General features: G+C 38.1%; 1 protein-coding gene across 1 annotated transcript; it reads left to right on the top strand.

The window, feature by feature from the left end:
• The first annotated feature begins 1,896 nt into the window (after positions 1-1,896).
• Positions 1,897-26,798, top strand: LOC148372519 (beta-1,4-galactosyltransferase 3). The gene is made up of 7 exons (XM_088327125.1): positions 1,897-2,096; positions 9,104-9,958; positions 15,228-15,463; positions 18,640-18,827; positions 20,976-21,098; positions 21,175-21,279; positions 22,923-26,798. Exons 2-7 carry the CDS (start codon positions 9,685-9,687, stop codon positions 23,188-23,190), a joined length of 1,194 nt encoding a protein of 397 aa, XP_088183251.1. The 5' UTR covers positions 1,897-2,096; positions 9,104-9,684; the 3' UTR covers positions 23,191-26,798.
• Positions 26,799-27,565: the final 767 nt, after the last annotated feature.

Raw genomic sequence — 27,565 nt, 5'->3', positions numbered from 1 at the left:
GATCACTACAATAGCTACCTTGCTTTATCCTAGATTGCTATTATTTTTTAAATCTTGTTTTTATATTTTAGGTCACTCATTACATGTTTATCCTGGAGTGACACATTTAATCTTGTGGACAATGTATACCACATTGTAATCAATGACATCAAAGACAATTCTAATCTTAATTCAAAAACGAGTTTAAGAAATGGACCCAAAACAAATAATACTTTGTAATACAACTTTATTGATGATTTATTTTCACTTTTTCTTAATGACAGACAACAAGACAAAACGATTTTGAATGTTTGTTCAGAGGTTGGGCAAAATACGGACTGTTGGCCAAATGTGGGCCCGCCGAACGAAAATAGTAAAATATATCAATATATATATATATATATATAAGTTAAATAAAGTACTACTAATGAAAAAAAAGGTTTGGGCAAGTGTAGCTTGGTTCCTATTGTCCCTTTGTGTGTGAACTACAAAAATACTACTACAGAAGTAATACAAAATACTACAAAATTAAACATCAAATTTTGTGCTTAAATTAGGGACATAATGTATTATGTTGCTTTCATTCTGTAAAAAAATAAATAAAAAAATACCGCAGAAATAATACAAAAATAAAGCGCTTTTACAGAAGTTTTATAATACTGAAATACTTTTCCAGAAATACTACAACAAAAATATGATAGAAATATTACAAAAATATAAATACAAAAATTTCACAAAATACATTTACAGTAATACTACAAAATCCTACTAACATAACAATATGGAAATACAACAAAAAAACTTAATACTATGATACAGAAATACTCCTAAAGAAATACTATAAAAATACCATGAGAGAAATACTACCACATAAATTCTCCAAAAATACTACTACAGAAATACAACAAAATTGCTACTGCGGGAATACTACGATAGAGAAATACTACTACAGAAATACTAATAAAAATACCACTACAGAAATACTACAATAGAGAAATACTACTACAGAAATTCTACAAAAAGAACACTAAAGATACTATAAAAATACGACAAAATACTACTTCAGAAATATAAAAAAACACATCGATAGGAATACTGTACTACAAATTACATTTTCATTAACTTATCGAATGATAAATCATTTCACAGATACAGTAGTATACAGCAGAACCTCGTGTAGTAACTTACACTTATGAATATTACTGCTGTAAGATGAGCATGTAGACCACTATTAGTATCTTATATTATAATTTAATAATTTTATATTTCATTTTTATTTTATTGTTTGTCAATGCAACATCCATTCAAGCCTGGTTATCCTGGAAGGGGATTACCTCGTGTGTGGTCCCTTCTCAAGGTTTCTTCATTTTCCTTATGCTGAGGTTTTTGAGTTTTCCCTTGCCCTCATGTCGGTTTTAGATCAGGGGATGGTGTAAAAATACTCTGTTGTTTGCTTTAGTCTGTGCTCTGTGCAGACTTTTGCGACTCCTTGTGATTAGGGCTATACAAATAAACATGACTTGACTTAACATTACAAAATACTGCAGAAATGCGTAAAAATATTACAATGGAAATACTACAAAAATGAATATCAAATTTAGTGCTTAAAACAGGAACCTATATTAATTCCGAGTGTTTCGAAACTAATTTAATGTGACTAATTTTAATGAAAACAAACATAAAAAGAAATACAACATGTAGATGTCTATATTTATTATAAATAAGGAAAAAGTGGAAAAGTCCCCAATTTTTAACCCGGCCTATGACTCAAAACATTTTCCCACCTTTGATGTTTGATAGTCACTTAAAAAAACAATTTTTGTGGGACGTAAAACAAATCAAAAATTAAAAAATACGACTTTAATGCCGACTCGTTTTACTTGATGATCGACAAGCACAGGTAATTGTACAAAAAGTGGGAGGAGGCACTCAACTCTCGACCCACAGCGGTTCCACTTGGTCTCATCAACCCGTTGAGTGTGAGTCTCCGGCGGCTCCGCGAGCCCAGCTCGCCCGCCCTCGTTCAACTTCTTAAAATAATTTTACTCGGACGTTGCCAACTTTGTTTTTTTACGGAGTGAATTCAGACTTCTTTGACCACGAAGCCTACCTCCGGGGTAAGTAAGACACGGGCGGGGACCGGGCAAGAAACAGATGCTAGCTTAGCTAAGCTAATTGCTAACTCCGGTACGACGCTCCGGGGCAGCCGCAGCTGGACCACAGAGCGTCGGTTATGTTTTTTGTTTAGTTTCGGTTACTGCTTTGACTTTTTTTTCACAGTACACACTCACTTTTCTCTAAACCCCCCAGTAAAACAACTAAATCACATTTTAAGATATTTAATTTGGTTAAAAAATACCTCTTTGTGAACAGAAATTGTTCCTAAAAAGCGTCACGTGATTTTACAATTTTTAAGTAGCTTCGAAGCTAATGGATGCTAGCAAAACTTTTTCCTACTGAAAATTCGAACCTGTCATAAAAACTTCTTTTGAGAGAAGGTTTTATGAATATAATATTTTTTTCTGCAAAAGTTTGGTTGTTTCTTTTCCGCTGTCGCACCGTCTATTGTTACGTGCTCATTTGCATACCCTTTCATGCAAGATTGAAAATGTCTTTTTTTTATATGCGTGCAAACTTTTCATGGGTGATTTTATCCTTGTTGGTATTTAATCAGGTCATTGTGATCTCCTAGGATATGTACCGCATGGACAATTCTTCCAAAATTTATTTTTAAAATGAGCGCATAATTTGTCTATGTACATCACTCCGTGCCCTTACAGAAAGATGTTTTAGTGGTTGAGTTGGACCTGGGCTCTTTAACATTTTTCAAGCTGAGAGCTGTTTTGTTGCTAATCAGCTCAAAGTGCACCCAGTTTTATATGTATTTCTGTAATGACACCGGATTATGTTTTTACTATTATGTTATCAGATTAAATATTGGAAATGGGTTTAAATAGATTCAGTCAGCAATTTAAAGAAAACATATTTCTACAAAATCACAATGTCCCGATTGTTTTCAAGCTGTTTTCAGAACAGTGCACCACCAATGTTTTTGGGGGGGTACTCTAATGGCCTCGGCAACACGTTGGAGACCCCTGATTTAAGACTATTTGAACTGTACTTCTGATAATTAGTACTCTGTAATAACATGATGACAACATAGTAATCACTTCAAAAGTTATATTTGAAATGCATTTTAAACTGGTCACCCTTCTTGATAATCGGTAACAAAAAGTATCTCTCTGCTTCATTAATGTGGGTGATCATTTATATTTTGGGTCCTTTTTCAATGCCATATGCTTGTTTAGAGTGGTAATACCTCCCTGAGTCAGAAACCGTCTTTGAGCATGGTTCTCTTTGTTTTAAGGGATTTTAAGAGTCAGCCTAAGGCAAGGTATAAGTTTCGATTCTATGACTGTAAAGTTCCATTTTTTTCTCTGTCATTGAGATATTTAAGTTATTTGGGGGGATATTTTTTTCTTTTTTTTTTGTAAAAAGAAATTATTCTTTGATAAAACTTGCATTTGGGAGTTGTCTTGGCTGAGTTTTTGATAGAATAATCATTTGAATTAACTTAAATGAGAAATGTTGATTTGCTAAATTGTTTAATTTTGAAGGGGAAAATGCTATTGCAATAAGACGTTTTATATTTATTCCATATGAAGGTTATTTATTTTATGGAATAGAATTGTCTTTAATGTCATAGATTTAAATCACACATTGTTAACAACAAGATTAGACACGACATTCCAGGATAAACATGTAGCAAATAATAGAAACTATATATGAATAGGCAATATTTATAAGTGCACGATATTGCAGAAGTAGCAGGGACCTGACTCTAGGGTGTAGCATGCAAGCTTCTTAATCGTTTTCTTACGCTGAAAAGAATAGCCCTCAAATTTCGTTGGCCTTCTGCATATCGACAATAAAGGACATTTATTCAACTGCAATTCTGTTTTTATTTGTACGTCTATAGTTGATATTTTGGTACAGTCGTATACTCTGTCTCTAAGTTCGTCATCTCAAGTTATTTTTGCATGTCACTATGTTTGAGGTCTCCCCGAGAACAAAAACCTCGCACAGAAAATGCACTTCTTTTAAAATCAAAATTGTAATTTAGGTCTGAAACATCACAATTAGTTTTTTTCAAAAATCCTGCAGCCCTAATGTCAGGTTAATTGGCCATTCCTAATTGTCCCTAGGTGTGACTGAGCGAGTGGGTTGTATCTCTGTGACTGGCTGGCAACCAGTTCGGGGGGTCTCCTGCTCACTGCCCAAAGGCGGTTGGTATGGGCTCCAGCTAGGGCTGCGTGATTTTGGCGAAAAAAAGCTAATTGCGATTATTTTATTTTATTTTTCCCCAGACCTGTATTGAAACTTCAATGCACTTGTAAAAAAGTTCATTTCTGTGCTTGGTCTGTTTTGACGAGAACTTAAACATAATGATATGAAAACATACCTTGAGATGATGTCCTTAGAGACTGACGGTATATGACTGTAACAAAATAAATATAGGCCTACAAATAAAAACAAGTGCAGTTGAATAAAGAGTATTTATTGTCATTATACAAAAGTGCAACAAAATTGGAGGCCTGGAGGTAATAAAACGATTTTGAGAGAGGAACTTCTGCAAGGTCTTTGTGATGATTATAACACAAGAGTCACAAATTTAGCGGATTTCCACAAGTAGTAGCTCCAAGATGTCAGTTTTGTGGGTAATGGATCTGGCATTGGTGACTAGCCACGTTTGGCAGTGGTGGCATAACAGATGTTAGCCTAGCTGTTAGCATTACCTTCCGATGCCGCCTCGGTCAATTCCCAAGTGCGATAAAAATCCAGGCAACACCCACTGGATTTTCTTTGGGCTTTTCTAACTTTCCTCTAAGTCCAATTTAATAAAATAATGTATTTCCAATGGAATGACCCACTAAAGCTACGAGCTGTGGCGTTTGTTTTAGTGGCCATTTGTGCAAGGGATGTTTGACTGACAGCTTACACCAGCCTATCAAAGTTGTGCGGATACATCTTGCAAACTTTGCCTCGCCTTTTATTGGTTGGTGCCATTAAAACCTGTTTCTGATTTGCCAGCACTGTAAAACCAAAAAATGTAACCTTTTTTTGGGCTAAACACTCGGTCACTTAGATAACATGAATCCTTGGGAAAAAATGCAGTGTTTTGCGTCCTTCTCCTAAATCTTCAAGGTTACAAGTAATGAATCGGCCCTAAAGGGTGTGGGTATCAAAGAACATCAACAAGATTGGCAGATGGCGCCAATAATGAAATAGTCAAAACAACTAACTGTAAGTCAAAATAAGGAACTCTCATCCTATTAAATCTCCTTTGCTTTTGTCCAATATTAAAAATGATAAATTTATCAGTCGACAATATAATTAATTGTAAACTATTTATATTATTGATTTTTGTCGACAACGTCAGCTCATCGCTTCAGCCCGAATCCACATTTGTGGTTTCTTAAAGAATCTTTTTTGCGGATCATTTAGTAATGACCAAAATCTCAGAACCGTTACCTAAATTGCTGTTTTGATTTTGGTTTTTGAGGTTGTGTCATCTCCATGGTTGTTGCCTTTATCTGCACAAGCAGCTGCAGTTCTTGTGTTCTTTTAGCGGTCGGTCCCAGCGGATGGGTCTCCTCCGGAGACGGCCTTGTATCAGCTGCAGCCATGATGAATGGGTCGAGCTCAGGACGGGTTGCCATGGCGGGGATGCTGGCACGCGTTTGTTCTGCCATGCTGCGTCACCACCCACCGCAGACTCGTGTTTGCATGTTATTTAACTTGCACACACTCTGAATGTGAATTTGCCCTTAAATTTAGTGTCCCCCAGGGTAATTGTAACCATGAAATGATTTATGAAAATTAAATTGTAAAATTAAGTGTCATGTTTTGTTTTTTTGTGGCTTTATCTTGAGCCCTTCCGGTACAGAAATTTGTTTTTCTGGGATAGTTTGTTTTTATTGTGCATTATACAAATAAACTATAAAACTCTAAAAAATATTGGATTATTGAGGTTTGAAGCTGTGCATATGGGTTCAGATCATTTTGCTTGATGTGACGAGAGGATTTGTTTGTGGAATATAAATTCCAGATTAGCAAATGTTTCAAATTCTGACAAGCCCACACCTTGAACATTAAAATGGTCATGTTTTTTGTATATCCTTTTTATCACCCAAAAAAATCTCAAAGTGCTGACAACATCCCCTTATCTTAAACTTGCATGAGTGCAAGGAAAAAATAAAAAACTTCAGCGTGAGAAATATGAAAAAACCTTAGTGAAAGATAACGTGATTTTCACAAATGAAAGGGAATAATTTTATTACCTTTTTAGCTTTGACGGTCAATTTTTTTCATTTTAATGCGTGTAATCCTTTTATACATGTTCTGGCTTGTATTTGAAATTGCTTAAATTAAAGTTTGTTTTTTTTCAAGATTCAAATGTAATATTTTCTAACCTGTATGAATCTTATGCGAGAAACCTTGTAACGTGATGATACTGCAAAGGTTAACTGTTCTGCCTTTGAGAAACAGAATGGTCTCCAAGTTATGTTTTATGGTCAAATGTTTGTTGCCAAAAGGAAACAAAAGACAAGCTCGGATCTTGGACTGTAGCTCAGACACCAATTCTTCAACGCTGATTGCAAATCTTTTGTTGTTGCTTTGGACAATAATTGTCCGTAAGTATGAAGCATATTGTGATAAATTGACTGAAGATTTGTGTTTATGGTAACCTTTTGAATTGTTGTTAGCTTAGCTTCAGATGTATCTGTATGGCTAGCAAGCTAATGGGACTTTTTTTTGTGATTTTGTTTTCAATTTTACGCCGATGTTATAAGGCCATTTTTTGAATAGCTAGCAACTAAAAATGATGAGCCTGGTTATTTGGGACGCCGTTCACTAGCTGGCAAAACGGGATACTTCGGCGAGAGGTCAGCACAGCAACCATTTATGAAGAAATTAGTTTTTGTGGTGAAGCCAGATGTCTCAATGTTAGATTATGTTCAATTAAATAAATGATTTCAATTTAATAGTATGATTTTTTTTAATGCAACCCTAGCTCTTACTTCCATACGCCTTTATATATAGTCCAGTGCACTTCTTTTATGAAAAATATCACAAAAGACCAATTTATTTTGAGGCTGGCCTTATAGTGCAGAAAATTTGGTAAATGATACTACACACACTACGAAGTTACATGGTTTATCTTGGAGGCCTGATATATTTGACTCCTGAACTCCCTTTTGAACTGACCCCTCAGGTCCACTTATACTCCCTCGATTTCCCCCTCCCTTTAACAGTCCTTTCTCTCCTGAGTCGTCATTGTGGTTCATGTCATCCCTTTTGAAATGTGAACAGAGCACAAGCTCCTGTCCCTGGATGACGATCTATATTTAAACCAAGTGCCCATCTTCCACTCTGTCATCTCTTAAGTATGCATGCATGCATACGTGTTGTAGCTTTAATATTAATGGCTGTGGGCACAGGAAAAATGCTTGTAAGCTGTCATGTATTTTTATTTAAGAGTGTTGCCCACAAGGGAACTAAACGAAAATGGTACTACAGTGAGTACTGTTCAAGGTAAAACATCTTTAGGTAGGTCAAGGCCAGTAACTTGTCTCTAACCTAGTATGAAGAAGGATTTATTGACCCAAAGTCCCTTTTCCACTTGAGCATCGTTTGACGAGAATGAACAGGATTAGGATTAGTTGCGTCAGACTGACTCTTTTAACAAGCACTAATTGACTTGTTGGCAACCGATACCCTTTCGAGTCTGGCCATATTGAACGCCAGGCATCCATACAGCTTGGAATAAATCAGGCTTGTAAACTAATACAATCGGTTATGGACAAATGAACATTGTTTGATAAAGTGAATGGAAAAAATATTTTGCCGAATTGAAAGATGCAGGAATATTTCCATCTAAGGAAGTGGCCAACTGTGATGTAATCTTAACAGTAGGGCTGCAACGAATTTTTGATGTTAAAAAAAAAATCATAGAATTGGTCGATAACAAATTATATTGTCGCCAGACACGTTATTCCAGCAGAGTGAGGCATTTTATGAGTATAATCCCTAAGAGTTGCACATGCACAACTGTGTCTATGTATCAAGCGGTAATATAAACATACAGAAATAGTGGCGCAACATCAAGTACGCCTACCAAAACTTTCAAAGTTCAGGAGCATTTTAGCCTGAATATGGCGAAAATAAAAAGACTACTTGCAAAGTTTAAAAAGCAGACCGTGCGTATCATTGCAGTTTGTTGAGTCTGACTCGGCTCTGTAAGATTCGAGTAACATTCAAGCCAATACGATTGTGATGACATGCATTGTACAGTTTATACGTGTATACTTTCCTATAAAAGAGTGCTTGAGCGTTATGCCAGACTTTCCTAGACAAACAACTCTGAAAGTGTGGAAAAAAAAACTCCGTTGTTAAAATATTAAAAAGGTGAAACGTCAGAAGTCAAATTTTTTTTATTTCAGACTGTTAAGAATCTTTAAGTACTGTTTTTCAGAAATTGCGGTCCATCAATGAATGTGTTTGGCAAATTTAACATATTTGTTTCATTTACTATTCTACTGCTGCTAATGACTCTGTTCTTGGTTTCTTGTTTACTATCATTTGGCACAAAATAAATCCACCTCTTGCTAAATTTAAGGGAAAAAAATTGTCTTTTTTTTTTTTTTTTTTTTTTTTTTTTTTTGATAAATCATTTTAATAGTTGGTGGGCAAGTCTCCTACTGTTGCAAAATAGTCGTTAGCTGCAGCCCTACTCAAAAGCATAACTTAAAATAACCATCCCCACACAATATGAGGTAGATTTTACTACTCCATTAACTTTCAAAAAACACCATGATAATAATTCAAAATGCTTTGTTTGGATTATTTAGTTGACATTTTATTGTAAAGAGATATTTCAATAAAAGTTGACTTCAGATTTACTTTACACTTCTAACGATTTTAAATCTTTTTTTTTTCCCCAACACATCCCTTCCTATGTTAATGTCTAGTAACATGATTGTAGAATTAAAAAAAACGGACTAATTCATCGTCCGCTAAATTTGTAACTTATTTCAAACATGTGTTTTTGTATTCTCAACAGGTCAAGGTTCTATTGACCCGGTCCTGTTTATCCAGTTGGACCAGTTGCTGATTCTCCCCCCTCACCCCTGGGAGGTCGGCAGCCTTGTGATCCTTCACAAGTGTTCTCCCTGCCGACCACTTTTTTTTGTTTCTGTCATGACGACTGGTTTGGAGTCGCACTTGCAGTGCAAAGCTCGCTAAACTTCAGGAAGACGACTCGGCCCTGCGGAAAAGGAAGGGCATGGAGTTCAGCTGGGGGTGAGCGACACATCATGAGGCACCGGCATCGCTCGTTTTTTCCAAAGTCATGAAATGTTTGACGGATTAACCTACTCCGGCAAATGAAGTCAACAATGGAGGACTGATAATTCTTTTGTTTTGTTTTTTTCCAAACCCCCATTCTTGGGAGAACCTTTGCTCTTAAATAGCTTGGTGGTCTCCAGGTGAAAAGTCCACCTAAAGTGCCTTTTATTTTAAATCCATTTAGTGAAAAGTTTTCTACTCTTTGACTTTATGTCAGGATAAAGGACATTGCCAAACAGTAGCTGACAATCATCCACTTCTGAACTTTTGCACAAAAACCTTTTGTTCCACGCCACCATGATCACACTCCAGTCCAAATGGCGTTACCTGTTTATGTTGCTGGGCATCCAGTTGGTGGTCATGGCGCTTCTGTCCCGGGAGGGTTACCAGAAAAGGGTCACCTACTTCATCCGGATCTTCCGAAAGTCCAACCGCACTTCTTCCGCTGTGTCCCGGAACCACACAGCGGCTGACGGTCCCGTAGGTGTCGTGTACGCTAACCACTCCAGATTATCTAAGGTGCAAAACAACGGAGCCGTCTATTACTGCCCAATGACTTCGCCTCTCTTAGGTGAGTGGCCTACAAAGTCTTTATTCTTTGTTTTTATTCTGTATCATTAACTCATTAAGGGCCATAGTGTATCAATGTTTTCAGAAGCATTGTCCCCGAGTCTAAAAACATAAAAAATATTTTTGTTTTATTTCAATAAACTACTACCAAGTGTTTTGCAGCTTATCAAGCCTATGGGAATAATTTCAGTATGATAAATTAATAAATCACTTCTAAGTAGCAGAAGTGGCTAAGATCTGATATGTGTCCACACTTCCTAGTCTTGCTTCCTGTACCCAACGATCAAAGTGTGTAGGTGGCACCGTATTTGTAGGCGCAGTGAAGCAGCGCGGTCACCGTAGCAAATATATGGATAAGTTCAGGTTGTTTATGCTTTGAGATTTTTTTCCTTCTATATAAATGATGAAAGGATGACGTTTCGTGATTGCAATGATGACCAAAAGCGTGTGATCACGTCATTGGAAATGGCGGGTGCTGAAAGGTTCATGCATAATTTTAGTGTTTTTGCAATAAAATCTAATTTTGAAAGCTAAGTGCCTTTGGGTTTATGGAAAGCACTGTTTAGATATTGGAGTTATCACAAATGCAAACAAAAAGTACAAAAGTACGTTTTCTTGGAGTTGAGTATTGTCAAGAATTTTCAACTGATGTTTACTAAACGATGTTAAAAAGTTGGAAACATACTTTATTTTCTTTGGAAAGATAAGGGTTCAACCTTTTTTGATATACCTACATAGGTACTAAATTTTCTGAATCAAAATGACACTAGTTCTTCTCATTTGTGAGAAACATCTGGCATTGAATGAATTGATAACCTCGTGGCAAAATGGCACCACTGGATTCCTTTGGTTCTTTAATGCTTGAGACCGTCTCAACAAAATTTAATGCAAATGTGGCATTACTTCATGTTTGTTCGGCCGCTATCGCACAGAAAAAGGTTTTTATTTATTTATTCGCTCTTCTTGTCAGTAACGTCATTTTCACTTGAGGTTAACATAATTTGTTTTCAGAGCTTTTTTTCTGGAAACAAAATATGTCAGTGCAAATGGCTAGGACTCAAAATAATATATTAAACCCGATTAATCTATTATTCGGATACATTCAAAAGTGTACATTTGAATCCATAAATTCCAAAACGAACATTTCAAATTATAGTTGTGGAAAACATAGTGATGATTTAGTTATTGGTTTGTCATACGATGTCTTTAATCATGCAGAAGTTGACCTTTTCTCCCCAAAATGAAGACAAAAAGGTCATTAGGTAGAAACGATCCTCATCAGATAATGCAATCTAAAAAATATTAAAGAAATATAAATATTTTGTATTTAAAAAAAGTACCACTTGTGAGTGAATTTACTGTTGTCAAGGACTTTGCACCCAAATAATGATTTTAAAGTCAACAAAATCAGAATTTCTAAACTGAAAGTTATGAGAGTAATTAGTAAATTTGTAAAATCTGTTAATGTTTTTTTTGTTTTCTACAAAGGATTCCCCAATTTGGAAACCCTTTAGCTACATGTTTTTAAATTTACAGCGTGTGTGTTTTATTTCGGTTTTATTAATGAGGTAACAAATTAGGCATAAAATAATGGTATAAATTGTCAACAAATTTTGTGGTCTGTGATCACCACCCCCTCCTTTAGTCCTTCCAAATTTTAAGACCTTGTTGACTAAGTCTGCTTGTCACAACTGTTTCTGTAGACGCATGGCGTTTCATAGGCTTGCAAAAATGTCACCTTATCAAGTGAATCTCCTTGGTACTCAAGTGTTTTTCGTGTTACAGCCGGGTGTGGTCCGTTTATCCAATGAAGTTAGCACAGTAATACCACCTTATTGAATTACATACAGTGCAAAACTCGTCTTTCCTGTAACAAATTGACGTAGCCCAAAAACAAGAACTTTCAAGTGTTAAGTAAATGAAAAGCCGATTTTGTGCTGTCAAGCTAATTTGGTCATGCCGTGTTTATCACAGCCGGCGATGGTCGCCAAAATCATTTGTAAACTGTAATTCTAGCCTTGAGGACAGAAAAACCCACAGGTTCAGGTTTCTGTTGAATAGAAAATAAAACTGCAACAATTATTGGCTTTTTAAAACTGAAAGTGATTCATACTTATGTTTGAGTTTCTACGTGGTTTTTAATTCCCCGCCACACTCTTGTCAAACACGACCTTCAACATCCTTGTTCGCGTTTGCTCTTGGCAAAATATTGGCAAGCCCCTCTGAAAAGAATACCTTTAGCGCTGCAGGTGACATTACATAAAACACAAATTACTGTCATCCCTTAACTGCGCGTAACTAGGAAATTTCTCTGCCACTACTGGGGGTTGTAACTGATGTTGGAACTTGGTGTAAGGTAGAAGTTTAGACTTATCAACTTCCCAGCCAAAACCTATTAGGACTGTATTGGAAGTGTCGTCAGACTGTGTTGACTAGAGATGCTAGTGTTAGGATTTGGACAATCATAATGTGGAATTGTTGTTCAAAGCTAAAAAAAAAAAAATAGAGGGATGTAAGACGTTTGTTTCCCCAAAGTTCTTTTATACAGTAAAAACCGGGAAAACTATGGTTCGGATTGGTGTTTGTACTAGAAGCTGGCCGTTTCCTTCTTTTACAATTTTCATCCTACAATAACTTATAGAAGAAAGAACCCCGCGAGGACAAGACTGGCGTCACTCTCCAGCACTTGTTAATTTTCAACTTTTTAAGAACACCTGAAACGACACACCCCACCCTTTAAAGTAAGCATGTACTCGCTGTTGCATGCAAGAGAAATACAATTTGTTAGGGAAATAAGAGCCTGTTGCAAAAAACTTGTTAAGTTAACATTTATAGGTACCTGAAAACATGCCCGTTACAAATGGAACGTCGCAAACAAATTGACCACAGGGGAGTACTCCAACTACACAAACGAATGTCTAGCTGGCCTTTTTCACAATGTAGCATTTAAAGCGCTGTTGGTACTGTGTTCCTATATACATTACTCTATACATTTAGTTTTGTTTTGTTTTCACTTTAGAAGGTAAAAGAAAGGGAGGCGAATCAGTTTATAATTGGCGTCTGCTCTTAATCATCGTAAATGATTTGTATTAAAGATATATAAATGCATATAATATCTCAAATGAAAGCATGACATTTCTCCTACCAACCATCACAAATGTATTTTTAAGACTTAAAAATTAGTATTTTCAGATTTTGTTCCCTTAAAAATGGTTCTCTTTGGAGTGTCTGACTGTTAAATGCCAATTTTGTTTGTAATGATAGAATATTCAATAAAGATTTTTAGAAAATGTAATACTGTGTGTGTGTGTGTGTGTGTGTATATATATATATATATATATATATATATATACACAGGGAGTGCAGAATTATTAGGCAAGTTGTATTTTTGAGGATTAATTTTATTATTGAACAACAACCATGTTCTTAATGAACCCAAAAGTCTCATTAATATCAAAGCTGAATATTTTGGAAGTTGGAGTGGGGCTTTTTTAGTTTTAGCTATTTTAGGAGGATATCTGTGTGTGCAGGTGACTATTACTGTGCATAATTATTAGGCAACTTAACAAAAAACAAATGTATACCCATTTCAATTATTTATTTTCATCAGGGAAACTAATATAACAGCTCAACATTCACAAATATACATTTCTGACATTCAAAAACAAAACAAAAACAAATCAGTGACCAATATAGCCACCTTTCTTTGCAAGGACACTCAAAAGCCTGCCATCCATGGATTCTGTCAGTGCTTTGATCTGTTCACGATCAACATTGCGTGCAGCAGCAACCACAGCCTCCCAGACACTGTTCAGAGAGGTGTACTGTTTTCCCTCCTTGTAAATCTCACATTTGATGAGGGACCACAGGTTCTCTATGGGGTTCAGATCAGGTGAACAAGGAGGCCATGTCATTAGTTTTTCTTCTTTTAGACCCTTTCTTGCCAGCCACGCTGTGGAGTACTTGGATGCGTGTGATGGAGCGTTGTCCTGCATGAAAATCATGTTTTTCTTGAAGGATGCGGACTTCTTCCTGTACCACTGCTTGAAGAAGGTGTCTTCCAGAAACTGGCAGTAGGACTGGGAGTTGAGCTTGAGTCCATCCTCAACCCGAAAAGGCCCCACAAGCTCATCTTTGATGATACCAGCCCATACCAGTACCCCACCTCCACCTTGCTGGCGTCTGAGGCGGACTGGAGCTCTCTGCCCTTTACCGATCCAGCCACGGGCCCATCCATCTGGCCCATCAAGACTCACTCTCATTTCATCAGTCCATAAAACCTTAGAAAAATCCGTCTTGAGATTTTTCTTGGCCCAGTCTTGACGTTTCAGCTTGTGTGTCTTGTTCAGTGGTGGTCGTTTTTCAGCCTTTCTTACCTTGGCCATGTCTCTGAGTATTGCACACCTTGTGCTTTTGGGCACTCCAGTGATGTTGCAGCTCTGAAATATGGCAAAACTGGTGGCAAGTGGCATCTTGGCAGCTGTACGCTTGACTTTTCTCAGTTCACGGGCAGTTATTTTGCGCCTTGGTTTTTCTACACGCTTCTTGCGACCCTGTTGACTATTTTGAATGTAACGCTTGATTGTTCGATGATCACGCTTCAGAAGCTTGGCAATTTTAAGAGTGCTGCATCCCTCTGCAAGATATCTCACTATTTTTGACTTTTCAGAGCCTGTCAAGTCCCTCTTCTGACCCATTTTGCCAAAGGAAAGGAAGTTGCCTAATAATTATGCACACCTGATATAGGGTGTTGATGTCATTAGACCACACCCCTTCTCATTACAGAGATGCACATCACCTGATATGCTTAATTGGTAGTAGGCTTTCGAGCCTATACAGCTTGGAGTAAGACAACATGCATAAAGAGGATGATGTGGTCAAAATACTCATTTGCCTAATAATTCTGCACTCCCTGTATATATATATATATATATATATAAAAAAAATTTTTTTTTAATACAAACTGCCTCAAGGCGCTCTCTGACAGACCAAAGGGGTACTACATCCCTCACCTTTAGACCTAAATTCAATGCACGTATTTGCATTGATTTAACATCCTTAGTGGTTCATAAATTGCACAACCCAACAAATCGATGTTGAAATTAGTTAGTTGCTACCCTAATTGATTTTAATGGATTTTATTGATTTTTTGTTGCAGCCCTAGTCTGGTGTGGTTTATGTGTGTTAGAAATAGTTTTCCTTTCTTGCTGTTGTACTTTTGATCGCATCAATAAACTGTCTCACTCGATTTTTTTTTCAACTCGTTTCAGCTGGGCCTATCCACGTCAGTTTCCCGTCAAGCCTCACGCTGGCTGAGGTGGGGCGCAAGAACCCGCTGGTGGAACGCGGGGGGCGCTATCGCCCCCCAAATTGCGAAGCACGCCACCGCACTGCCGTGATTATCCCACACCGCCACCGCGAGCATCACCTCAGGTTTCTGCTCTACTACCTGCACCCGTTCCTGCAGCGGCAGCAGCTCAACTACGCCATTTACGTCATACATCAGGTTGGCCAACCTAATTTTCTAGTTTCCTTCTTTCATATAGAAATTAGAATGGCTGTGCGCCGTTAAAGCATTACCCGCACTAAGACGCAATACCATTTTTGGGTGATGTCTTCTTATTTGGCAGGATCATTGGCACATGAGAACGGGGAAATCCAAAGAGTAAGACTAAGTCCAGATTGAAACAAAATTTCTGAAATGGGAGTTGGAATAGGCCGAATGTGTAATTGTCTAAATATATTTTGAAAAGATTGACCTCAAGATACAAAGAATCCAAGGCAAGAGTAAGCTAGAGACAGGAATTTGAAAAGCAGCTGTTCAGTCATCCTCTTGCTCTTTTATTCTGGAAAAAAATGCTTGGTCAACAAAACCTAATGCTGAGTTAGCTTTCTTGGACGTTTTTCACATCAAGGGTAACTTACCTGTGAAAGATGGTCGCCATATCCTTTTGTTTTTTTTCTGGTTGAACAGGCAAATGAACTGATACTTGCACATAAGTACTTGGATCCCAAACTAAAACATCACTACCCTCGCTTTGCCCGCAGGTGATAAACACTTTATAGAATTATTAAACTCAAGAAATTACAACAGGCAAAGATTGTACCGCCCCGTCCCATTTATTACGGGGCTTTTACTTCATTTTTTAGAGGCGATAGATTGACCAGAAACAATACTGTCTAGTTTAAAAATTGGTAGCATATTTAGCTTTATTCATTTTGTTTAATTTGAAAAGCCATTTTCCTTTGGCGTTCCCGTATCTTTTTTTTCAAGGCTATATATTTTCTTCCTCGTAGGCATAAATTCTCCAAATATAGCCGCCCTGTAACCGTAAAACATTTGATAGTGGTTGACCTTTATAACCTGTTTTTATGAACGTGAATTGATGCGTCATTGGCATACGGGAAGTCGTTGATTTATTTTACAATCTGTTGAAGGGGGGAAGGGCCTATTTTTGTGGTTGGTTTGCACTGTGATTCATTAATGTTTTAGATTTTGCCTCGAAATAAAATCTCCAATTTTTATAAATTTGACTCATTGCTTATTTTTTTAAGTCACTTTGGTTCAAATGAACCAGTAATGTTGATTATCAAAGATTTAAAAACTGTGTAACCTATGATAATAAGCTATTCTGTATTGTATGAGATCTTTTCTCAAATGCGTTTTGAATTAGAGGAGACATTTTTCTTGAATTTGAGAAGCCAACTAGATTTCATTTTTAGTTAATACACATTTTGCATACAAATTAGCATGTTATATGCCAATGTGTATGCTATAATTGCTGTTGGGACTGTAGGGACACCTATGCTGCATTAGGGTCATATGCATGTGGTTATGATAGCATCAGACCCATTTGTAGAATTACCGGTCAGTGACCCTGGCCGGTAATTCTACAAATGGGTTGGCAATGCTTGTCACTGATGTATCAATTTCATATTTATTCAACTATTTTTAATAATGTAATTTCAATTAAGAATGTATCACATATATGTAATTGGCAGTACAGTCATCCCTTGCTGTTTCGCAGTCTTTTTCATCGTGCATTGTGTTCTGCATTCTGATTGGCCGAACAGTCATGTCTCTTCTAAACCTGTGCGTCAAGAACGTCGCTATTTCATATGTAAAACTGCATGCCAAATTTACATTTTGTGTGTGCAATTTTGTGGTTCGTGAACTTCAGCAAGTAGCTCAAGAATGGGACACTTGGCTTGAGCTGTTGATTACAGTTCTCCAACGTAATCTATGTCGGCAAGGATGAAAGTGACGTGTCACCACCAATATCAAACAATAATTTTTTTGTCCCTACCAATATTATGTGATTGAATAAAGGATCAATCGATCAACGTTTTGTTCATCTTGCAGCAAAGAAAGGGTTAAATCACATTCTCTGCTGAAGCGCTGACGCACAGCACCAATGTATTGGCTGTGCCCATCTCCTCCTCGAGAGTCCCCACCACTGCCAGTTCCGCATATACAGCCTTGCCTGTTGGTCTATATAGGATATTTTTGTTGGGAAGAAAAAAGCGACTTGTCAACTGCCTTATAACTGCGTTCTTCTCTCTCGAAAAAAAAAAAACCTGCAGAAGATGAAACCGCTGCAGAGCGCAAACATTTTTATGCCACATTTTTGGCTTTAAATAGCGTCCACATGATGGCGACATACAGTATCATCTTGAGAAAGAAGTGCATAGTGTACTGAAATAATTTTCGACCCTGTTAAGAAACAATTGCGCTATATAACGGCAAGATTATTTTTAAAATTTTGACACGACAAGTTTTTTTAAGAAAAACGTTTATAAAGTATAGTACTTTTGTTAAATGCTGGAGCCTGTAAATAGAGGTTTTCTTTGGTGTCAATGTATAATAGAGTACAGTGGAACCTCGGTTCTCGACCATAATCCGTTCCAGAACCCTGTTCGAAAACCGATTTGGTCGATCACGGAAAATCCAACACCCTGATTGTTTAGCAAGAACGTAAACATGAAGCTAATCGTACGTTCGCGTTAGCGTAATCTTCCGTACGAAAGATTACGCTAACATGAACGTGTAAAAATAAAAAATAAAAGGATTATGAATAGGATTTCTTACCTTTGTGGTGGACGGTGGGGGGAGAAAAATCATAAGTTTTTCAACCTCTTCCAAAACTTGCGGCAGTTGATTGCTTATAGCGCTAACTTCCTTAGCCGCATCACTCGATTTCACAGCCTCCTAATTCTTTACTATCGTACTGATAGTAGATTTAGCCATGCTGTATTCACTAGCAAGATCGGAAATTCGTACGGCTCTTTCATATTTGGCTATTATGTCTTTCTTAAAGGCAATAGTTGGACTAACAACTTGTTTTTTTTCACCTGTCCTGCGTGCACCGAGCTTCTTCGGAGGCATAATTAGGGGCTAAAACACCCGTACGCCGCTCAGCATCGCACCCTAGCGTACCGGCGTTCGAACTCCGATTTTTTTTGACTGAACAGCGAAGCAAGAATTTCTCGAAATGTTTTTGTCCGAACTGAGAGGCGTTAGAAAACCGAGGTTCCACTGTATTTGATAAAGATGTCTACTTCAGATTTTGTCTTTCACAGGTTCTTTTTTGGAACTTGACCTCCGCGGAAGAGGAGAGATGACTGTATTGGTACTTTAGCATATTTTTTCTCAATCTTATCGAATTTGTATCTTTTACGCAGGTGGGCAATTACACGTTTAACCGGGCCAAGCTGATGAACGCCGGCTTCCGTGAGGCCATGCGAGAGGAGGACTGGGATTGTCTATTCTTCCACGACGTGGACCTCATCCCCGAGGACGACCGCAACACATATGTGTGCGACGCCTTCCCTAAACACGCCGCAGTCGCCATGGACAAGTTTGGATACAAGTGCGTCTCCTCTGTTCTGCATAAATGTCCCTTTTATTAAAGGCAGTAACTGTATGCATTTGTCACATGTTATTGTTGAGTGAGGAGCTAAATTGGGCCCTACTTCTTATATGTCCACAGTATTTTCTGGTTTATAAGGCGCACTAAAAAAAAACCAACATATGCCGAAAATTTAAAGGGGGCCTTATATACCAGCGAATAGAGTGCATAAAATTGTAAATGCATGGTTGCAATTACCGTATTTTTCGCACTTTGAGGTACTCTGGATTATAGGGGGCAACCCCTAAAGTAGTGTTTTTTTTTTTCTTCACATATGAGGCTCACCGGACTATAAGGCGCAATAAATTGAAACCACAATAAGGGCTAGGGTTGCACAAAAAATAAATACCATATTTGTACACATTGATTCATCAATCAAAATAGGTTGCACGATCACAAATGCAAAACATTGGATGCAACTGGATTCGACCCAGATCGTGGCAGGAAAAGCATTGTATCCAATCCATTAGACCACCCGATGACACATGAAAAGACATTAGGATTTATTATATATATATATATATATATATATATATATATATAAAATATATTTTAGGTTTTACCTTATCACACTATTTTTGGTCAAGGTTACATGTTAAAGAATGGAGAAAACGGAAAGTCGTATTAAAACCTATAAATTCAAAGCATGAGAAGGAAACAAATCTTTTTGTGTCTGATAATGAATCGGACCTTGAAGAACATTAAACAAATACATTGGAAATTTTATGTTGGTATTGTTTTAATAGTTTACGTAATCAATGAATGATTTTAGTCACGGCCACACGGATTTAACGTTTGTTACTTACCATGCTTAGTTTTGTTATGTTATGTTATTCCAATGTAATTACTTTTGTGTTTTCTCCATTCTCCAACAATATCTGGTACGGTGACTAAAAATAGTATGCGTTAAAACCTAATGCCTTTTCATACCTCATCAAGTGGCCTGGTGGTTAGGATTTGGTGCTCACTCTCTATCCGCGTTCGATCCCTGTTGCCACTATTGATCAATAATTGCACTTTTGCACAAATATGGTAATATACCAGTATGCATTTCCAATTTTATCTGTACATAAGGTTGTCCAGACTACAAGGCGCACAATCAAATTTCCGGCCAACTTGCGTTTTTTAGGTGTCTTATTGTCTGGAAAACACAAAGAATATACTGCATATGGTAACCGTTCTGCCTTTGGGAAAAATAGTGGTCTTTGAGTGCCCTCTGGTGTTAAATGGGGTCCTTATAACCGAAATACAATTGTATACATTTTTTGTCTTTTTTCAATTTTCAGCGCTGTGTCAATTACTCAATCTTTTCATCCAATAATTAGGTTTTTTTTCTATGTTTAAGGGAATGCATATAAATGATTTGTTCACAATAATTTGTGCTAGGAGGTCACTGTTCTGTTTGAAAAAACATATAAAGTGGTCTCTGAGTGCCCTCTTTTGGTTAACACGGTTAATTATTGCTAAAAGAAGAAAACATACAGAACTTAGACGGCCTCCTAGACGCCGACTCTGGAATTGTTGTGAATCCTTTTTCTGTTGCAAGTAGTTTACTCGCTATCTTGGAGTGAAGACAGTGCAGTAACTATTTCTAAATTCAAATGCAGCATGAACTGTTCTAAACAACTTCTTTTCGACAAAGCAACCCCCAAAAAGACCGAAAAATGATAAAAAAAAAAAACCTTTTTAAATGAAAATCAACCAAAAATGACTGAAAACCAATGGGAAAATGGACTAAAAAAATGATGTAGATGTAGGAATTTGAAGAATGTCATGAAAAGTACTAAAATTTGGAAAAAGAACAAAATCTAGTGACAGGTGTGAAAAAGTACTAAAACTAAATCGTATGACTATGCTCAAAAGTATACTGGAGTACTTAGAAGTATGTCTTAGTACTGAAAAGTTGTAAAGAGAAGTACTTATTACCCCAAAGTATGAATATAGGCAAAAAACTACTCAAAAATTGACCTGAAAAACCACATTATTTTAAGGCGGGGGCCACACACATCGTCATCGTATGTTTGAGACACCTGCTTTACGGCAAGGAGTTGTGTAAAGATTCCATTGTTATGTTCCTTCATTATCAAGTGTTTTTTTGGGGGGGGGCAGGCTTCCATATCAGCTGTACTTCGGGGGAGTTTCGGCTCTCACGCCATCCCACTACCTGAAAATGAACGGCTTTCCTAACAATTATTGGGGCTGGGGCGGCGAGGACGACGACATCGGCATTAGGTGACGCCGCACACCTTTCTCAATGATGGCCGCACTTGCCGTCATATTTCTTTAATGGGTATTTCCGTCTTTGCAGAGTGTCCTTAGCTGGCATGTCCATCACGCGTCCGTCCATGAAGGTCGGCCGCTACAAGATGATCAAACACAAGCTGGACAAGGGCAATGATGTCAACCCTAAAAGGTATGCTCAATAGGAAACAATTATCCAATATTAGGGCTTTAACGATTGAGATTTGTATTGTAATGTTAGTTCTACACCAACAGAGGAGTAAGTTTAAGTTGGATCAGGGGTCAGCAGCCTTTTTGAAGCTGACAGTTTTTTTGTTACTAATTAGCATGAGGGGCTACTGATTAGATATGCATTTCTAGAATAACAATTTAACATGTTTCTACCAGGTTTTAATGATAAGAAGTAAAGTTATAATAGGCTCAGTCAAGTACTTAAACAAAATGCCGGCTGGAAATCAAATTTCTTAGAAAATCGCAATGACCAGTCACCAGTGACGCGCCATTCCACTCTTATGACAAGCTGCAAGAACAGGAAAAAAATCCCACTTCTCTAGTTTATCCAATGGAAAGATTGTTCAGTTTAACGCAAGGATAGTATACAATATATTCACTTTTTTTGTTCAAAAACCAAAATGACCACTAAAACCAAACGTCAATCATCGTATATAATCTCATATAAGCCATCATCAATTATGAGCGACTCCCTAAAACTGCTGTAAAATAGCCCCAACTCTCGGCAATCGTCAACTGGCAATAATGGATTAGGCTAAAACGGTGTAGTTCATTTTGAGGCAGGCCACAATAGATTGTTTTAGCAGTCCAAACCAAAAAAAGGGCTCTGCCGGCCCATGCTCTCAGCAATTGTAGATTGGGGATAGAGGATTTAGGCCACAGTTGTGCATTTCATTTTAAGTAGGCTAGAACATGCGTCTTGACAAGCGTGCTTTCTGCCTTTCATCGTTTGCGGCAATATGGAATTTGGGATGATTGATTGCGGCCATAAGAGTGCAGTTCATTGTAGGCAGAACTGACATTTATAGGAAAAAAAGAGCAGCCAGCCCTGACAAAAGTGCACTACGTCAGTCTGCTCAGAAATATGCGATCCAGGATAATGGACCGTGGCTGTACCAGTGCAATCAAGTCTTGGTTGAACAGAAAGACAAAAAGATAACTGTCAGCCCCGCCAAAAAAGCACTCTGTCGACCCATGCTCGCAGAAAATTGCAATGGGGGATAACAGATCACGTAATCTCTTTCAGGCTGTGATGCACCGATGCTGTGAGGTATTGGTTCATTTTAGCCAGAAACAACATAAAATAGAGCCACCTAATGTGCTCTATCAGCACCCGTTTACAGCAATGGTCAACTTGGGATAATGGATTGCACCCAAAGTAGTGCAGTTCATTTGTTACAATGGCGCGCTCGAGCGTCCCGAACCTGGGGCAGAAAAGCGATCAGTTTGCCCCTAGTCTCAGCAATAGTTGACTGGGGTTAATGGATCTTGGCCACAACTGTGTATTTCATTTAAGGTGATCCAGAACGGCATACCTTTATGCTGTTTCCCCATTTGCAGCAATATGGAATTGGGGACGATGGTTTGAGGCTGATCGAGTGCAGTTAGAGATGGAAACGACGTCAAAGAGCTGCCAGGGCCTCGCTTGCTGCGATATGTAATCGGGGATGTTTGATTGCCGCCACATAAGAGCAGTTCATTTTTAAATGGACAAAACTGCAATATAGAGCTGCCAGGCCTAACTAAAAAAATGCTCTGTCCCCCGATTGCGGCAACATGTCGATTGTTTCCATTGGTGCACAGGTTCAACTTGCTGGCCAAGACACGGCAGACGTGGAAGCTGGACGGCATGAACACGGCCGAGTATGAAGTTATCTCTCGGGAATACCTCCCGCTCTACACCAACATTAGCGTCAACATAGGCACCAAGATCGGGCTGCACCCTGTCCCGCCCCGTCCCAAAGAGCCCGTCGCACTCAAGGGCTCCCCCGTCGCCATCAAGGCCTCCCCCGCCAAGGACTCTCCCGTCAAGGTCCCTACCAAGGATGCCACTCTCAAGACTGAGCAATAGCCTGCTGAGGACTCGGCACTTCTACAAAGTGTATATTTTGAGAAATGATATCGGCTTCCCGTGTCACGTTGGACTCTGTGAGTTTATCAACGACCGCTGCTCAAACCTTCTGATGCCTTTCCACATTTGTTTCACCTTCCGCAATCGATGCGCCTTGAATTTCTTCTTGATTGTTTGCACGGAATTCCTCCACATTTTAAGATATCAGACCCGTCAACCCTTTTAAAAAGAATCAATACTTAAGTAGCATATCATGGCATGTTTCACATTTCATTCTCAACAGCTACATTAGCCCACTCATTTCTCTTTGAGGAACATGACACTAGATGGAGGCCAAAGGTGGCTTAACAAATCACTATTTGAGGAAAGGGTTAGTTCTGAGACGATGCCCTTTCATTTGTTTGTAAACATAGTGACGTAGCCTGGAGACAAAGCTATACTTGCGCTGGTCAGAAGACTGAGGAAAAGAAAGCTGTCGTTGCTGCTAATACGTGTCATGCTTGTGATTGTGTGCCGCAATCCGAGAAAGAAAACCTTTGCGATTGTAAATGGAGGTTTTACAGGATCTCAGCGGACAGTCCTGATCAAAGAAAATAGTTTTGCATTAAAGTCAAAAGATTGGGTCAAGGCACTCATCATAAATCATCAGGTTTTCAGCGTGCACTTCATGAAACATTTGATTGTTGCTATAGAGTCCATATTACTTTTAATATCGGCAAATAATCTTATTTTCTTAGCTTCAGCTAACTGTTAGCATGTGCCCTAAATGCCCTCTAGAAGTGCTCCTAAAAAAAGATGAATAATAAATGTACCTAATAAATGACTTGGATTGTGTTCTCAACGATTGTTTGCAACGCGTGGCTGTTTCAATTTCCGGCCCACGCGTTGCCATTTAGGCTACACGCTAACAGTACCCGATTTTAAGAAAATGCAAAGATAGATTTTGCCGATACAAGAACTAAGGAGTCGATGGCAACAATCATAAAAGTTTAATTTCTCTTACCTGATATAAAGTGTGTGCTAGAAATCCGAGCAATTTTGATGAGTGCCTCGGTCCAATCTTTTTGCTCTAATGCACAACTCTTCTTTTTTGTTGGCTCGGAATTGTCTGCTGGGATCCTGTAAAACTTCAATTTATGATCGCAGAGGTTTTTTCTGATTTGGTCACACAAACACACAACACGACGACATCTGACACCAAACAAGCATTTATTGGACCTCTACACTTTTGTATGCGTATCTCGCAAAGATATGAGTTTAATACACACCACAGCACCGTTGATTGCAATTAACGTGGAGCCTTTATTGCTTGTATAAGTAGATTTGCAGTGTTTACATGGATACTTATTAAACTTTCTTTTATAAAAATGTAAAATAAAAAATTATAGTGTAAAGATTATCCTCAATCTCTCCTAATAAAAAAGAATCTACACAATGTATCATCAAAATTGGGCGGGAATGCGTTACATTTATTCAATCTACCAATAATTTAACCATACAAAATCAAATCTTTTACTATCTAAGTTTTGTTCCCAAAAGATGTGAAAGCAAGTCATTTACCGTTTTCTTTTGTGTCATGCCGTTTAAACAACAAAATATCCACCGGTATATCAAAATTCACTCCATATCAATCAAATCCATTTTTACAGGTTTTTGAGTTTTTTTTTGTTGTTGTATTCTGCCCACTTGTCCTGCATATATTTAAAGTACTTTTCTGACCTTTTTGCAACAAATATACGCCACTGTGCTTTTTCCAAGATGATCATAATCTTAATCCGCAATGTTGTAATCGGCGTCTCAGGAAGCGGGCCGACCAAAGAGAATCGGAGCGGAATCGGAACTTGGACACCAGCTTGCATGCAAAACTTTCAGCTATCTGTGTCTTTCAAATCCAGCTGGAATATTCTGAACTGATTTGTCTTCATCAGTAAGAATTCAGTGCTGTAAAACAAGCGTGTCTTAGTTGTGACCTATTTTTCACCACTTTTGGCCTAAGTACAAACTATCTCAATACTGTAATCCCTCACTCATTGTTGGTAATGGGTACCACAATCCACCGCGATATGGGAAATTTAACATTTTGTCTTTCAGCCACTGCTCGCAGCAATAGTTGACCGAGGGTAATGGATCGTGGCCACATGGGAGCTTTTTGTTTTAAGCAGAAAGAAGGTAGAAAAAAGAGCTGCTACCACTGATGCAAATTTGCTCTCTAAGCAAACTGCAGTTCATATCAGGCAAGCCGCGATGGCACACTTGACAACCCGAACAGAAACTAATGTGTTCTGCTGGCCCCTGCTTTCAGCAATAATCGGCAGGGGTAATGGACATGTTTACGGCCATACCATTTGAGAAAGAACACATGATCTCCCGGGATGCTAAGCAGGGTTATTAAATGGATCATTTTTTGCACGCTCTGCTGCGATAATACTGACTGTACCAATAAGTACTGTCGGTTGAAAACATATTTCCCTAAAGGGATCAAATGAATGGAATCATTATTATTGGGTTATTGCCAAAAAGTGTGTCATTTTTGGTGATATGACCCACATATTAATCCAATTTTTAATGAACAGAACAGCAAAACGGGAGCTGCTAGACCCAATAAAAATACATTCCGCTGGCCCCTGCTCACAGCCATTATGTGATTGGAGATAATGGATTGTGGAATATTCAGGCTGCAACGCACAGAGGCTACAAAGTAGTGAGCCATTAGTTCATTTTAGGCAGAAAGAACAAAAATAAAAAGCCGCCATACATGAAACAAATTTGCTCTACCGGCTCCCGCTCTCAGCAAGTTGACCGGATATATTGAATCACCACTAAAACAGTAAAGTTAAATTTAGGCAAACCTAAATGGCTTGCTTAGGCAGCCAAAACAAAAAAAACTTTCTGCCAGCCTCTGCACTCAAAAGTGCTTTCTGCCAGGCCTTTTCACATGGGATTGGGAAAAATGGATTGCAGCCGCACAAGTGCAGTTTGTTTAAAGCAGAAATGACAAAAAAGAAGCCGCCAGGTCTGACAAAGGTGCGCCATGATGGTCCTAGAGCAATACGTGATCAGGAATATTTGGACGTGGCTAGACAAGCGCAGTTCACTTTTTGGTCCAAAGGGCCACGAGACCTGACAAATGCGCCCGGTTTGATCCCTGCTCCCGGCAATATGTAATAGGGTATGATGCTATCACAATACCTTTCACACTGAGGCCACGAATTAGCGAGGGATTACAGTAACTTTGTTTTTTTCTGTTCAATGTTCTGTGGTTGTGTTAGCTAGTAAAAGAAAAATTAATTCTATGCTAGAACACGGACCTAAATATGTGTCAAAAGCTGATGAAAAATGTACTCCAACACCTTTAGATCTTGAATCAATTGTGACCGATCGGTGTTTTTAAACCGATGCGCGCTTTAGCTCGTCAGTGCGTTAAGGTGTCCTCATGTCATGAATGTTTTACGTGTATTTTGTTGCGCTGGTTTTTTTTTTTTTTCTTGTTCATGTGTCTTACAGGTTAGTTCTGGACTGGGTAGTGTTGGCTCGTTCTTGTAGTCAGTAGGGTGTGTACAACAATCTTGCGTGGCCTTAAAACTCTAATAAATTGATTACCAAAACAAGCTAGCTGTTTTTCCGATTTTGTCTTTGGGCTTAAGGGGACAAATCTGTCGAAATAAGTTGAGTTAAGAAACGTGTTTATCACATTTTTAACAGGCAGTTAACACGCAGTCATGTATGAACACTCATACATTTAAAACAAGCAGGCTTAAAAGAAATTGTGACAAGACTTAGGCTAATTAGCTTGTAAGCTAACAAAACAAGCTAGCTGTTATTCCATTTTGTCCTAGAGCTTAGGGGGTACGGGAGTGTCACTCATTTTTCGAATCCAGTGAATAAATATGTATCAAATTTTTAATGTTAAGCTAACACAAAGTTGTGTATTCAAACACACTCATACATTGAAAAAAAGCTAGCTTAGCTTAAAAGACTTAGCAGACTTACGCCAGTTAGCTTGTGAGCTAACAAAACAAGCTGGCTGTTTTCTGTTTGTGTCTTTGGGCTTAAGGGGACATGTCATATTTGTTGAAATAAGTTGAGTTAAGAAACGTGTTTATCACAATTTAACAGGCAGCTATTACAGTTATGTATCAACACTCGTACATATAAAACAAGCTAGCTTAAAAGTAATTGTGACAAGACTTATGCTAGTTCGCTTGTGAGCTAACAAAACAAGCTAGCTGTTGTGTTTTGTCCTGGAGTTTAGGGGGTATGGAGACATCACTCCTGTTTTGAAATAAGTAGGGAATGAATCACATTTTACCGGGAAGTGAACTCATAATTGTCTTGAAACACACCCGTACATTCAAAACGAGCCAGCTTAAAATGA

This window comes from Urocampus carinirostris, chromosome 2, assembly GCF_059441175.1.
Source record: "Urocampus carinirostris isolate Australia breed hairy pipefish chromosome 2, RoL_Ucar_1.0, whole genome shotgun sequence".
NCBI lineage: Eukaryota > Metazoa > Chordata > Actinopteri > Syngnathiformes > Syngnathidae > Urocampus > Urocampus carinirostris.
This window is presented reverse-complemented; position numbering and strand designations above follow the sequence as displayed.

What these genes read in the sequence shown, in the direction of transcription:
- LOC148372519 (XM_088327125.1), top strand. Translation starts at nt 9,685, where the DNA reads ATGATCACACTCCAGTCCAAATGGCGTTACCTGTTTATGTTGCTGGGC. An exon ending in AATGACTTCGCCTCTCTTAG is followed by an intron (nt 9,959 to 15,227) that starts GTGAGTGGCCTA and finishes AACTCGTTTCAG; the next exon opens with CTGGGCCTATCCACGTCAGT. An exon ending in AATGATGTCAACCCTAAAAG is followed by an intron (nt 21,280 to 22,922) that starts GTATGCTCAATA and finishes ATTGGTGCACAG; the next exon opens with GTTCAACTTGCTGGCCAAGA.